Genomic DNA, 14,979 nt, shown 5'->3' with positions numbered 1-14,979 from the left:
AGGACATGGGTGATATTTAGGGTACAAGGCTACAGGGGATTTTACTAGTCAAAGTAAGACGAAAACGAAGAATGAAGGAACTGGGTTCGAGGCTTCGATTTGGAGATATTAATGTTACAGATTTAGTTTGTTGAGGATACATCTAAAGGGCGCGTGGAATGTGTCTGACCAGGGACTTGTTCTACTGACTGCGTGCAGTGGTCGGGTCAGGCGTAGCGGCGACAGTAGATCAAGTCTTAGTCAGACTTAAGTCAGACACACTTTTCAGGCATGTAGACGTATTTTTAACGATTAATAACTCAGGAATGAAACCTCAAACGCAATTTTATCATGATTTTCGTCATACTTTAACGTGTAGAATATCTACCTAAAATTTCTGATCCTATGTACAGGGATTTCAACAATAAGGGAGGAAAAATTTAAAGGATAATTTTAGGCATCAAAATAAAACAAAAATGAAGGATAATCACACTTATAATAATTGAAACATGATATTTATCAACTTTTGTGGAGCATTAATAGCATTAAGAAAAAGCTCTGGAAAAAAGCTGTATGACAGTCAAAGTATTAACAAATTAATACTGAAACGCGATTTCAATATTCTCGGTTTTTTCCTTAATTTGATATCTAAAATCATCCCTTGAATTTTCCCCTGCTCAACATCCAACACACTCAGAGGGATTGAATTCCATCCTTGTTCCTCTCGCGTTCCCATCGCTGGCACTCGTTGAACCTAACAAAGGGCAAGGGCAAACGTGCACATAATATCTCATTCTCAACACGCGAGTGCTCGAGGGTGAACACGAGAGGAAAATGTAACGGTGAGACCAAAAGGATCGCTCGACACCCCGTTAGGCCGAGTTCACGCGCGATTTATCGACACGCCAATCCATTTGCATGTCACTCGAAACGACGCACAATGACGACTAATTGTTACGAATCGAGAATTAAAGGGAAAAGAAACACAAAGCAAAAGCGCATCTCGAACATTTATCGACCATTGTATACATATATCTCTATACGTACAACACCCACGTCGATCGTGCATATAATATTATATATATAGAGAGATATACGCGTATACATGCGAAAAGGCCAAAATGGTATATCGAACGACGAGCACCGAAGCTGCTGGAGAAAGTGCATGCTCCGTTGCGTTCGTCATAGAGAAATATTTTATTTCGGATGGACTCTAGCAAATGGATGAAACGATAAGACATACGCGGTGCAGTATGCATTTGTTTCGAAAGTTTTCCTAATTTTGTATGGATTTACGTGTCGTAATGGCGAACACGATTGGCCCATTGCTTCTCCAATTACTCGGTGTTCGCTGTTCGAAACGCTGTTCAGCTCTCTCATAATCTAGTCGTTGAATCGATCCATAGGCGTTTAACGTGGTTTAGAAGTATATTATATCCGCGAGAAGTGGGAAGTCGCTCGTTTAGGCAGCGTGCGGCGTGCACGAAGGGCGAATCCAAGGGGATACATAATAAATAATTTAATAAGGTGTAAGAAAATAAAGCCGCGTGGTATGCTCAAAACGTAGAGGAAAGTTTTATCTCTGTACATGCGCTTAAGAGAATCCTTACCTAGATATATTACGATTATTACGACGTTAATGGATGAGATTGTGGAAGGGAACGCGAAATCGTCTTGTTTTTAGGATTAAGTTGAATAACGAAATAGGAACCGTGGGGTGGATCGATTCCGATTCAAATCGCGATCTCATGGCGCGAGGAGGTTCTCTGAAAATCTAACATTAAAATAAAAGAAAACACATATGTATTTCGAACATATTTGGAAGATAAAAGATGAATGTATTTCACATCTTCAAACACGTTGAGCTTACGATAACTCGATGTTGCCTAATTTAAGTTATCGCCATCCAGTTTATTCGAACAGAGCATCTTTTGAAGCAGGAGGACTATACATATTTCTTTCTAACATTATCAGGCAAAATTGGATGTGTGAAATTTCCCTGGCAACGTTTTCCAACAGCCTCAGATTTTCAGCCAATGATATCTCGCTCCATGCGAATCGACATTCGAGTGAAACGCAGCAAAGGATGAAACAAAAAAGAAAATCGAAAACATCCTATCAGCTCCGCTTCTTCCGCCCGAACGGAAGGAGGACGAACGACGACGGGACATAAAACGCGACAAAACGGAACGATTCGAGAACGTACATACAGCGATAAAACAGTATGTGTTATCATTCATCAGTATTATCTTCAGGAATAAATATATACAATAACACAAAGAATCTCAAAGTAACGTTAACGAGTAACGATACATTTTAGGTAAAGGAACAAAATAAATAAATGCAAATGCCCAATCAGAAGACGCGCAGGATCGATCCATGGCCCCTTCTTCAGTATCGCAAATATTCCTTGTGAAGAATCTTATAACATGATATCGTAACCATCATTTGGCGTGGTAGTTGAAAACTACAATATACACGTTTCAGTTTCCCAATTTTTTCTCTAGATTCCCTTAATTTCTTCCACTATTTTCTAAATCCTAGCGTGGAGTGTGAGTTAAATTTAGTGATAAGTAAAATCGCGATAATCCCACCACGCCAACTGAAAAATAAAATACTGTTCCTACGTTCTTCAAAACACTTTGCGCTACTCTTTTCAATCAGAAAACATGTTATATCGATTTTCATAGATAAAAGGATCCAAAGCGAAATCCTCAGTGGCGGGGTCGACGATCGATCCTGCGCAGTGCGTTCGGGTCACGTACTCCTAATTTGTATTCAAGTTTTACACAAGTTTATCCGATGAATTTATCAGTATTCTTTACGAAAGCTTTTATTCTATAATCTGTACACGACTCGGCCAGAGCTCGAGGGGTCAGGCCGCGACGCCTGTCGGTGTCGTGGCAGGGCTGCTCGCCTGGGACGCGATTATCAACAACAAAATATATACATATATATACATACGTACATGCGATATATTTTGTGGTAAACTCATTTCCACCATGCAATGACGATGGCAGTTAATACCGTTTCTGAGGATAGCTCGTCAGGTAGTCGGGGTATCGACAGGCATGTCCGTGCTTTGTTAAACGTTGTGTCGACGCGTGTGCGAGCAAAACGTATCGATGAGCGAACGGGATACCGAAGAATGAGAAAGAAACATGCGTGCAAGATGAAAGAGAAAAAACAGTGTGTTCCGTAGAGTTTGCTTTTGCATTGCTCGACGATTATTTTGTACATTCTGCCTGCGTGTTTAGCGTAAACTGCCGCCGAGGGAAGTAGAGTCCCTGATCTTGCATCGCCTAGATTATTCACACTCTCGCGATCGTTCGTTCATGGAAGAAATCAGAGATCAGCCCTTGGAGCGCTCGACGAACGAGTATAAGCGTTTAGCTGTGAGTACTATGCGTTAAGCGCATATAAGAGTTCGATGAGCGTAATTAGTGGTGAGGACGAGAAGAATTTCCCAGACGGCGTTGCTGTTTTAGCATTTTCATAACGTGACGAACGATCACGATGGTGTTGATACGTTGCGTGTAATTATTTTCGTTGTAAATACAGCGAGAGAAATGTGATTGGTGTTTGTCGTTATCGGAGAATGTTAATCTATACTGAATTTTATAACGAAGAACGAATGATATTGTATATCCTTCTTCCTAGGGAGTTATCTAGAGGCGTGAAATGGTTGAATGATTTCCGCGATTTATCCATGGAGTTGCAAAGGCCGTTTTATTATCGCTGCTGAATCGACTATCTGGAAGCACGATTTCCCGAAACCTGCCTCCGGTCATTGTACGCCGCGGACGTGTCATTTTCGATGGGTTTTTGACTGTTCGGAAGGGATGGTTCAGTAAAAGCGCGCGATGAATTATAATTAGATACATGTCGTTCGACTGCGTTTGCAAGGACGCTCTTATTTATACTTTGTATGTAGGACACATCCCGTGGAACGTGTGTATGTGCGCCGTTTAAATCACACAGAAGCCAGTTATCGGATTATTTCATGCATAATCAAGCCCGGTGCATTGCCTTTGAACATTCACTTTGAAGGACTAATTGTAATATCGATCGTCGCGGATTAATAAACCTAACGGTCGCGTTAGGTAAAATTCGATAATTCCACCCCCATCCAACACCCACCCTTTAACTCCTCCCCGACCTATCCGAACGTCGAACGTTTTCATTCCTGTGCTCGTGCATCTATACGGGGCTGAAACGCATACATACAAATACCGGTGGTCGTCTCGCATTTTTTTCTTTCGATCCGCGTAGCGTGTAACGTTTTCTACAGATTTATTTCGACCGTGTTGCGTCGCAGACTCCTTTGTATATCGAGTTGAATTTTCTGTACATACGGGCAACACGTGCGCCACAGTTGTGTTAAATGCGAAAAATAAAACGATGTCTTACCGAACCACCTTCCCTCGAGGCGTTTTTATTTTCCTGAGAAAAAATCGTAGAATATTCAAAGCTCTAAAAATCTAGAAAGCAATCATAAAACGTTAAATTTTTAAATTCAAAAATTCAATTTTTCAATTTTTAAATTCAAAAATTCAATTTCTCAATTTTCAAATTCAAAAGTTCAATTTTTAAATTTTTAAATTCAAAAATTCAAAAATTTGAAATTTGAAATTAAACGAAAAATTATTTTTTATTACGTTTGTAATCAAGTATTTCTAATTCTTCATAGTCTACAGTTAAATGTATAGTATACATGAAAACTGTTTAGCCACCCTGTACACACGTTTATGACCTAATCTATCAGGACACCCTGTATTTAATACCATGTCGGTATTATAACTTTAATTCTTACCACTCATGGCGCTGCAGTCTTATTTCACGCACAGCTGGTAACGTTGGGCGTGACACGAAAATGGTAAGGAAGCTCAGAAAAAAACTTTACTTGTTCAGTCTATAACACGTTTAAAAATGACTTTAATAAAAACTGAATATTTTCAATATTGTTTTATAATGAATTGTGGAGTTCTTGTAATAATTTTACACCCCAAAAGTAAAGTAAAAGTTCCAACCAATAAGATCAAAAGAAAATTGGAATAATCATGTTTGCAAGATCTGTATACCATCTATATTGCTTATGAATTATGTTATAAGTCACTTGCGGTGTCCGGTGCGAGTACTGCGATGACCGCGAGTTTGTTTAACTATCCACGAAGAAGATACGAATATTAATTTTGTAATTATCACCTACAGAGTAATATCTTTCCATAATACAGTATTATTTACATGACTCATTTAAGCATTGTGTATTATTAGTTAATAAGAAAAGGTTGAGCACCTGAGAAAAATTTGGAGTAATAATATAAGTGCGGTTACATACAACTATTGCTCAATGTCATATATAAGATTTTCTTAAATACATAAAATAATGTCAAATACTATAAGCGGCAAAAACTTGCTGCGACCTACCGGATTACAGTGTAAAAATCTTCAAGAGTATTTAAAATCACGACCACCAGAAGTCTTAAACAAACTGTATCACAATCCTCCAATTTGTTTGGCTGTATTTCGTGAATTGCCTGTAATAGCAAAGCACTATGTTATGCGATTACTGTTTGTTGAACAACCAGTGCCTCAAGCGGTTATTGCTTCTTGGTGCTCCAAGCTCCATTTCGAGGAACACCAGAAGGTAGTTTCGATATTAAACGAATTAAATGTATGGAAGGAAGCATCGATACCAGGAGGATTACCTGGTTGGATTCTAAATACTACATTTAAGAAAAACTTAAAAATTGTCTTGCTGGGTGGTGGCAAACCATGGACGATGTCAAATCAAATGGAAACTGATAGTAAACCTAGAGATGTTGCATTTTTAGATTCATACGCATTGGAAAGGTGGGAATGTGTTTTACATTACATGGTTGGTTCGCAACAACAAGAAGGTATTTAATGTGATTAAAAAATACTTAGTTACCTAAATATTCGATTTATATGGAATGTTATTGAAATATTTCTGACAAATTAAATCATATTCTAGGTATATCAGCTGATGCTGTTAGAATTCTTCTTCATGCTGGGTTAATGAAACGAGATGAAGCTGATGGAAGTCCTGTTATCACACAAGCTGGATTCCAGTTTTTGTTATTGGAAACTGCTTCACAAGTATTTATATATAAATTATTAAATGAAGTCATAATTATGTGCATAGTGGTAATAAATCTGTATTATAGGTGTGGTATTTTATTTTGCAATACTTAGACACAATTGAAGCTAGAGGACTTGACTTGGTTGAGTGCCTTACCTTTCTGTTTCAACTAAATTTTTCAACACTTGGTAAAGATTATAGCACTGAAGGAATGTCTGAAGGTCTATTGACATTTTTACAACATTTAAGAGAATTTGGTCTTGTTTATCAACGAAAACGTAAAGCTGGAAGGTAAAGTATTATATGTATATCTTCAATAAAGTACTTTACATAAATGATACTATATTTACTTTTAGGTTTTATCCTACACGATTAGCATTAAATATTGCCACTGGACAAAACAAACCACTATCCAGAGATCCAGAGAAAGAGGGTTACATAGTTGTTGAAACAAATTACAGAGTGTATGCTTATACAAACTCAAATTTACAAGTTGCCTTACTTGGTTTATTCTGTGAAATGTTATATAGGTATGGTAGCAAACTTGATTTAAATTTGTATTAAATGACAATTGTACAAAATATTTCTTAAGGCTGTTTTCTGCAGGTTTCCAAATTTAGTTGTATCAATATTAACAAGAGATTCTGTACGTCAAGCATTAAAGAGCGGAATTACTGCCACTCAAATTGTAGGGTATGTTTTACATAATATTTTTATTTTCTATAGTATTCCTAGATATGAAAGAAAACAGTTAATTTGCATTTTGCTATATTAACAGTTATTTGCAGCAACATGCTCATAGTAAAATGATAGAGGCAGGTCCACCAGTTCTGCCTCCTACTATTGTAGACCAAATTAAATTATGGGAAAATGAAAGAAACAGATTTACATTCAGTGAAGGGGTACTATACAGTCAGTTTCTTTCTCAAACTGATTTTGAAGTACTCAGAGATCACGCTCTTTCTACTGGAGTATTGATTTGGCAAAGTGAAAGGTTTGTCTTCTAATATAATCATTTACGTGTTGTCATATATGAAAATACAAAAAAGGAATAAAAAAGTTATATTATTTATACAGAAAGCGAACTATGGTGGTTACAAAAGCAGGCCATGACGATGTAAAGAAATTTTGGAAACGATATTCCAAAGGCTCTAGTTAGTAGAACCAGTATATCTAAGGAATGTGCCACAGTTGCGTAAACATCGACAAAATGATTTGCATAGAAAGTAAATCTTCAATTACATTGTATTTTTTTATCTTTAATATCTGTATTATAATTAACTTATTAAATATAATGTTATATAAACGAAATATGAGTTCCACTGAAACATTGAAACGTAAAAATTGTTATGAAATGAAAGTACAAAATAAGTAAGTACATGCTCAAATACTTTGAAAGTAACTTTTTATTTTTATTGTACAACTATTTATTTTTCAGTATTTGTCAAAATTTTGTCACTTTATTTTGAAATTAATTTTATAAATGTTATCTTAATTGCACAAAATATGTGAAAATGTATTAAAAAAATAAAAATATTAATATAAAGTTAGATATTCAATTATAACCAATGCCAATTTATTAATAAAATAAATTTAATGGAATAAGAAGGTTCACCTTTGTCACAAGATGCTTCAGTATCAGTCCCAAATATTTGAATTTAATAAATCTTGATGTCAGCGCTGTGGTGCTGCTTTTGGCTTTGGCATTTTAGCTAGTAAACCTTGAATTTCTTTCTTTTCATCGTATGTTTTCCATAGTTCATATAAATTGATGATATAACGTGCAATTTCTTGAATTTTCTCCATATCAGCATTTAGCTCAGCAAACCATGATTTTAGATCCTTTTGTAATATAACACAAGCTATTTGTAAACATCCTAAAAAACATTCTTATTAATAATTCAGGACAAAACTTCATATTTTTTTACCATACTATTACAAGAATCACTGTCTTACCAATAGCTATTTGATATGGTGGATATAAAAGGCAAACATCCGTTCGTAAGCTATCATTAATTATCCGCCAAGCCAATGTCAATAATTGATCATCTGGTCCTACATCTTGAATAAGAATTAACAAAGGCCTATATGGTTGGTATACAATTAAACAACAGTCTAAATGCTCCAAAAGATAAAATTCACATTCTAGAATATGGTTTGTACGGTAAGGAAATTCTTGTGAATAAGCATAATTGAATTTATTTTTCACTGAAACATATCAAATGTAAATTAGTACATGCATAGCTACAAACTGCTTCTAATTTATTATAGAGACTATATGTTGTTAATACCTACATACCTACAGTTTGACATGTTGTAATTAATCTGGTATTAGAAATAACTCCAAATTCTTCTACCTTGGATGCCAAGAAAACTGATGTAGGTGCTAATAATAAAGGGTCTATACATTTTAAACTATTGCGAGCATAAAACCTTTTAAAATATACAGTTGCTGTAGCTATAACCTGTTGCCTGAGCTTCAATTGTTCACCTAACACTTGTATCACTAAAACAATATCAAATATATTTCAAAATGTGTGCCAAAGAAAAGCACAATGTACCTCATAAATGTTACATGTATGCAGTTACTTTTAACTTACAGTTAAGATGATAGTGCACTAATCTTTGCAACAATCATGTTATGTCGCTCTACAAATTAAGACAACATACAAATTAATCAGTAGATAGATCGTTTAACTTACAATTTGAGAAAAAGATGAATAGTTTTTGATATTCTTCCTCTGTTAAAATCGAAAGATCGTGTTGTCGTTCCCGTACCAGGTCTTGTTTATCAAGAAGCCACTGTTGACTAAAAACATGAAGCAACCACTCATTTCACGAATTAAAATTGTTAAATAGGACTTTAGAAAAGTAAACTTACTGATGCGAGCTTTGCCAGAAGTTTCCAGCCATATTATCACTGTCAAATATATAGCCGCAACAAAGTAGTATAAATTTCGCACCACTTTAAGCGCTTCTCGATTATTTCCAGAATCTGGAGGATTTTGTTTCACAAGTACCCATTTAGACTGTATTTATTTTGACCGTGCTCTGTTCGTCAAATTTAATGCAAATCTTGCAAATGTCAATGTCTTTTCGCGGCCACTAGCACTGTTTAAATTTATGCTTTCTTAAACAACTTTAACAAGTGATGTTTTGCGTTCGAAAACCTTCTACTCATTTTGGACAATTGAAAGTGGCTGTTCATACGACCCAAGTAATTTCCTTTATCTTCTGTTGGCTTCACATATCCCTATGTTCTCGACTATCCTATTCGTTAATCGCTATTTTTTATTGAGATCAAATCACTACCAATAGTAACTTACTGACAATGAACAGTAACCGGAAATACTTAAAAGAATGCTTTGTTGAACGTAATATTGCGCGGTAAATATGAGAAATTATAATATTCTAAACATAACATGTTCACTTAATTTGATTGATATTTGATAAAATATGTTCGTATAAAAGAAATGTTATGAGAAAATGGAATATATTAGATGATTCTATTTAGAAAAGATGCGGATCATGAAATACCGACACGCGTGGGAGATAGAAAATAAAATAAGATCGTTGACATTTAATAATTACTAATCATAACGTTCAATAAATTTTATAGAAAAGGGTAAAGAAGTTATTTGAGGCTTTCATTAAATTTCTATTCTCAATGTAAGGTAGAAGTTCAATTACTAAATTTTGTTAATTGAAAATGTATAAGTGCACTGAGTCTCCTTCTGAAAACCTAATTACTTATTAATAACAAAGACGTTTGTGTTGATTGATTTCTGTTACAAAAATATCGTTCTAATTCTTTAATAATTTTATCGTGACCGTATAGTAAACGACAATAAATCAATTTCACCTTTAAAATAGAGCGAGAACGCGGAGTATTTTTATTAAAAATTTGCACTATCGCCGATCTATGATTATCTTTTAATATCGGCCGAATAAATGTAGTGGAAAATGAATGTAGGTTCAGGGACACGTTTAAATAAGGATGGATAAGCCGATAAAAGTACTAAAGTCAATACCGGTTTGCGCAAAGTAAGAAAATAAAAATTTGTACTCGAACGCCTACTGAACATCCAAGATATCGTTAAAAAGACACTCAAAATAACGGAGACAGTAAAAACACAAAAATACAATTGTCATACATTCAACAAAAATTGCTTCGACTATAAACTAAACGCTACTACAAACTTCCCACTTCCCGATTTCATTAATCATAAGACAAGTGCATAAATTCCAGTAGAACATTTCGCAAACAATGGGAACATTGCATAACAAATGCACAATCTACGTTTCGTAATATACGAGCGCGAAACGTACAACATTTTCCCACGTATATTTCCAGAGAATACCCAGTACCATCGCAACAGGTCATATAGTCTACACCTAAATTATTTCCTAAATTACAAGAAAAAACAGCTACTTAAAAAAGCATAGACATAACATTATTCAATTCCATCCATGAATTAAATTAGCTACGATCTCGCAGGATCACGAGCAACCGTTACGCGCAGCGTCCGCCATAGAGACGTTAGCGCGGTTAATTATTAACAAGACGGTATAGGCGGCATCGATGAATGAATCCTGTTGCGCAGACCGGTAGCTTTCATTGTAAGAGTCGATAGCTACCGTGCAGTCAGCGAGAGTTGCGGGGTGAACGTAGGTGCGCGAGCTTCGTCCGCTGGTTTTTCGGTGAATCCGTGCCGCGAATCGCGACAAAAGGTATCCCGTTGCGCGTTTGTACTCCGATACGATGACCGGTGTGTCAATTTACAAAGCATTCTCGCTGTACGTGCAGGAGAAGAGATGTTTTCGAAACGAAAGCGACGGTCGGTAAAACTAAAGGGAGCAGGCGTGGACTGTGGGTTCGTGACGGGCGTGGGGATGAACTCTACGGGGAATGCGAGAGGGAGGAGGACTGGGGCGCTTCCTGTGGTTGGCACTAGCCTAAAAAAGCTCCATAAACAGAATCGCGGCCGAATGTCTTTTCAATGCAACGAAAATGGTGAAGTGTGGGAAAAAGTGGGCATTGAGTAAAGGCTTCGACAGCTCGAACCATGACAGAGGCGTCGGAGGAGTAAGTAGCACTCGCCAATGCCTGCGTACTATCCGACGATTGTTCCGCTTCGAAACCTGAAATCTCCCGTGTCCTGTGCCTTAACACTTCTCGCCTCTTTTACCCAATTATCACGTTTTCTAACATGGTGACTTGACAGCTCTGTCTGACCTCGTCCCACCTTTTCTCCTGTCAACATTCCCGATACCCGTCGGCTAACCGCGTCCCGAGCACCACGGATTTTCGCCAACCCCTTCGAAATCTAATTTTCTCCCTCTCTAGAGATGTGTCACGCTCTTTCGATGCCTGGTCAAAATTTACACATTGAAACGCGTACGATTTCGGTCGGCGTGTCGGTGTGTTATCCTGCGCTCGTGTAGGGGTGACCGTTCATTCATTAAATCGATGTCAGCGCGTAACATCTGCTATCTCGTTGTGTATAACAGCGATTCTTTCATTTCATGTATATGTTCCTTTAGCACGATTTTATACCGAATTTTTCCTCTGTACGGACGACCTTCGGCCGTCTGTAACGTCGTCGATAAAATTATATTTTTATGTACTTTGTACAATCTAAATATACGTTTCTTGTAACTATGTAATCATGTAAATGCTTACCTGAGACTGAAATATTTCATTGATCTTTTCCAACAGAAAAAGTAGGAGTAACAGAGCTTTTACTTTGCATTCATTGATAGCTTGTATCTTTTTCTTTTAAACACTCTATTGAGTTGTTCATTTAAAAATTAGTTAATAAGTTAGTTACTATTATAGCATGATATTTTAGAATTGTAGAACTGTAAGTTTTATAAAGAATATATTAATGTTTTCTTTTTGTCATAAAGCTTTGGAAAACCTTTTTAGTAAGAAACTGGATATGTTAAGAATTAATTTGAGAATCTATGTTTGTTGTGATTTTATTTTTGTTTTATGTGTTAGTAACAAAGTATTACAGTATCTACAATTTTGAAACATCCTGTATATCATTAAAGCAATATGTATTGAGTTATCTTGGTTTCTTTCTAGTGGTAACTATTTGGTGAGGGTTCGTGCCCAGGTAATGACAAGGGATGACAGTTCTGGTGGTTGGGTTCCTCTAAGTGGCGGTGGTTTAGCAAATGTTTCGGTTAGACGGAGACCTACATCCTCAGGTGGGCATCAGTCTAATAATTCCAATGGATCTGGTAATTCTACTTCGACTGTCATACCCTCTACTACCAACTCTACGCACTCTGTATCAACTACAGCTGTCACTACTACTCAAAGCCATGGATCTTCAAATAGTTCCCCACCTGGTGCAACTAAGAAGAGACATGAGTATCTTATTTATGGGAAAAGGATCACTGATCAATCAGTAAGAAGCATACTTAATATAATTCTGATATATTAAAATTTAATCTGTATAAAATTGTCATAACTTTATTGTTTTCCAGGTTGTTCTTAGCTGTACCATTAAAAAAGATTTTGAATATAATAAGGTAATGCCAACTTTTCATCACTGGAGGACAGGGGAGAAAAGATTTGGTCTTACATTTCAAACAGCTGCAGATGCAAGAGCTTTTGACAAAGGCGTCCGTAAAGCTGTTGAGGAGTTGTTGGAAGGTAAAAAATTTTATAGAAAATAAATATTGATACTTAATATTAGTCTATACTTTATTAATCTACTTACTACTTTGCTGCTATTCTTTATGGAATTTACAAATGGTAAGAATACTAAATGTTTTTTAGCACTTACTATATTGCTCAATTGTAAGATCTATGTCTTGTGTGATTGTCTAATACAAGTTTGTTTATAACACAGGTTTGGCTAATTCAACATTGGCTGGTAATACATTAGATGCTGGTGATGAAGATGTTTTTATGGTAAGTATTCAATATCTAAAGATAAGTAAGATAGAGTAACATAAATAAAGTTATGTTCATTTTACAGACATTAAACTTACCCGTGGAACCACCGGAGCCACGTCCGTTATCAGATACTCATGGTATAGCGCGAGTACCCAACTATCAATCCCAGTGTTCAGAACTTCCTGATTCACAGAAACCTATCCATTACATTGGTGGATCGTCTATAAAAATGCCGCCATCTCAACATCCTTTGGCATCGACTGCAGATGTTGGATCAGACAACTATCCTTATGTGCAGCTCACAACGCTTAATCATCATGACTATTTATATCCCATTATCGATGATCATAAAGGAGACCGGTTAGATAGACACAATACCGGCGGTTCTTTGAAGAAGCCAGATATTATAGTTACTCAACCTACTAAAAATAATATGAAACGTAACGTTCGATTACGATGTAAACATTGCCAAGAGCTGTATACAGAACAGCACAATCCTAGAGGGTCTTGTGAAGATGCTCCTGATCCTGTTAAACGAGGAATCGCAAAAATTTCGTGTCTCTCGTGTGCTCAGGGCATGTTATACCATTGTATGAGTGATGCCGAAGGTGATTTCTCCCAGAACCCTTGCAGGTGAGTACAATTTTTACATTACTTTTCTATTACTTTCGCTTGATTCACTGGAAACATTTTTCTAAGCTTCATAGTAACACAAAGTCTGAGATTGTAGGTTTTTAATATTTATAATGTATTCAGCAAATATTCGTTAAATTTCGTTTCGGGAATATTAGATAAGTTTTAGATAATTGGGAATACATTATAAATGAATATTGAATTGTGCAGTTGTAGCACAGAAGAAGGATGTGGACGCAGGTGGTTTGGTTTGGCATTATTATCACTGATCGTTCCTTGTTTATGGATTTACCCTCCACTCAGAGCTGTTCATTGGTGTGGCACGTCCTGTGGTATGTGTGGAGGACGTCACCATCCGATGGAATAACTGGAGGAACCCTTTGATATCTCTGCTTCATACTCAGTCGAATCAGCCAACTTCTCTTCATCACGTGGTGCTGTTGCCAATGTGTACGAATGTCATGATCTGAGTATGGGTCGTTGTCAGAGGTATCAAAGGGGCAGACAGCTTCCAGTACATGCACTTATCCATCAGCGTCATCTCTGAAGTAATTTGTTTCGAAAAAGCAACAAAACGCCAAAAAAAGAGTACGAGCACAAATTATCGCATTTAGCCCTGATACCGTTCTATACATTTTGTATATTTTATTAGCAAAATGCATTATTTAGTCACACCTGTACATTAAATAATTCGAGAATGGACGTTTAGTACATATACTCTGAATAATTGGTCCATAATAACAGTAATCTGGACTGACCAAATATTTGTGATATATGGTGCACATTGTAAGAACTCAGTCAAGAAACGAGACGTACAAAATTTTTATTCCCAGTTTGAAAGTTAGTTTTTGCCTCGTGTGAAGTCTTTTACAATAAGAATGGTCAAGAAACTGTTTGCTATAAGCTTAGAGAAATTTTATTTTCTTCATAAGTAAATTAATAATGATACTATGTGTTAATCTTTCTTGTACGTTTTTTGTAAAATTTAGAGTGGTCAGATTTTCTCACTATAAAATATGTTCTTTGGATTCTACTTCTTTTATTTCTATGAAATTTTTTATATTTATATATTCAAACCCAGTGCTGACAATATTTGTACTATACTGTTTTATATAATTTTTTTTAGACAAGTTGTTTCGGTTAAATTCTGTTTAATTGTGAAGTATATACAAGATGTTAAGTCTTAGGTATTCTACAGGAAAAATAATCAGTAATTAACACAAACTGGTTAATAAAAGCTAGTTGCACTTTCACAAATAAGTATCAAAATTGATCACAAAATTGTTATGATATTCTTTGAAGAAACCATACAGCCATTCAGGAATGACAGTAAATGTATTTGTAGCAAATA

General features: G+C 36.0%; 3 protein-coding genes across 6 annotated transcripts; 2 read left to right on the top strand and 1 right to left on the bottom strand.

Moving 5' to 3' along the window:
• The first annotated feature begins 5,134 nt into the window (after positions 1-5,134).
• Positions 5,135-7,457, top strand: Mrn (general transcription factor IIH subunit 4 marionette). Of its 2 annotated transcripts, XM_076380437.1 has the most exons (7): positions 5,135-5,879; positions 5,975-6,099; positions 6,168-6,373; positions 6,439-6,612; positions 6,689-6,775; positions 6,861-7,076; positions 7,160-7,457. In XM_076380437.1, exons 1-7 carry the CDS (start codon positions 5,366-5,368, stop codon positions 7,239-7,241), a joined length of 1,404 nt encoding a protein of 467 aa, XP_076236552.1. In that variant the 5' UTR covers positions 5,135-5,365; the 3' UTR covers positions 7,242-7,457. The 2 variants fall into 2 exon arrangements, with proteins under 2 accessions (XP_076236552.1, XP_076236553.1); XM_076380438.1 differs by lacking the exon at positions 7,160-7,457 and having other exon boundaries at positions 6,871-7,036.
• Positions 7,458-7,492: 35 nt separating this feature from the next.
• On the bottom strand, positions 7,493-9,414 carry Cycc (cyclin C). The gene is made up of 5 exons (XM_076380442.1): positions 8,964-9,414; positions 8,785-8,891; positions 8,382-8,588; positions 8,039-8,290; positions 7,493-7,959 (listed from the first exon to the last, which is right to left on the bottom strand). The coding sequence occupies exons 1-5, from the start codon at positions 8,993-8,995 to the stop codon at positions 7,757-7,759; spliced, it is 801 nt and encodes a 266-aa protein (XP_076236557.1). The 5' UTR covers positions 8,996-9,414; the 3' UTR covers positions 7,493-7,756.
• Positions 9,415-11,013: 1,599 nt separating this feature from the next.
• Positions 11,014-14,726, top strand: Spred (Sprouty-related protein with EVH-1 domain). Of its 3 annotated transcripts, XM_076380441.1 has the most exons (7): positions 11,014-11,168; positions 12,174-12,298; positions 12,395-12,501; positions 12,581-12,749; positions 12,949-13,010; positions 13,078-13,628; positions 13,839-13,995. In XM_076380441.1, exons 1-7 carry the CDS (start codon positions 11,149-11,151, stop codon positions 13,993-13,995), a joined length of 1,191 nt encoding a protein of 396 aa, XP_076236556.1. In that variant the 5' UTR covers positions 11,014-11,148. The 3 variants fall into 3 exon arrangements, with proteins under 3 accessions (XP_076236556.1, XP_076236555.1, XP_076236554.1); XM_076380440.1 differs by having other exon boundaries at positions 12,174-12,501; positions 12,985-13,010; positions 13,839-14,726; XM_076380439.1 differs by having other exon boundaries at positions 12,174-12,501.
• Positions 14,727-14,979: the final 253 nt, after the last annotated feature.

Source organism: Calliopsis andreniformis, chromosome 6, assembly GCF_051401765.1.
Source record: "Calliopsis andreniformis isolate RMS-2024a chromosome 6, iyCalAndr_principal, whole genome shotgun sequence".
NCBI lineage: Eukaryota > Metazoa > Arthropoda > Insecta > Hymenoptera > Andrenidae > Calliopsis > Calliopsis andreniformis.
This window is presented reverse-complemented; position numbering and strand designations above follow the sequence as displayed.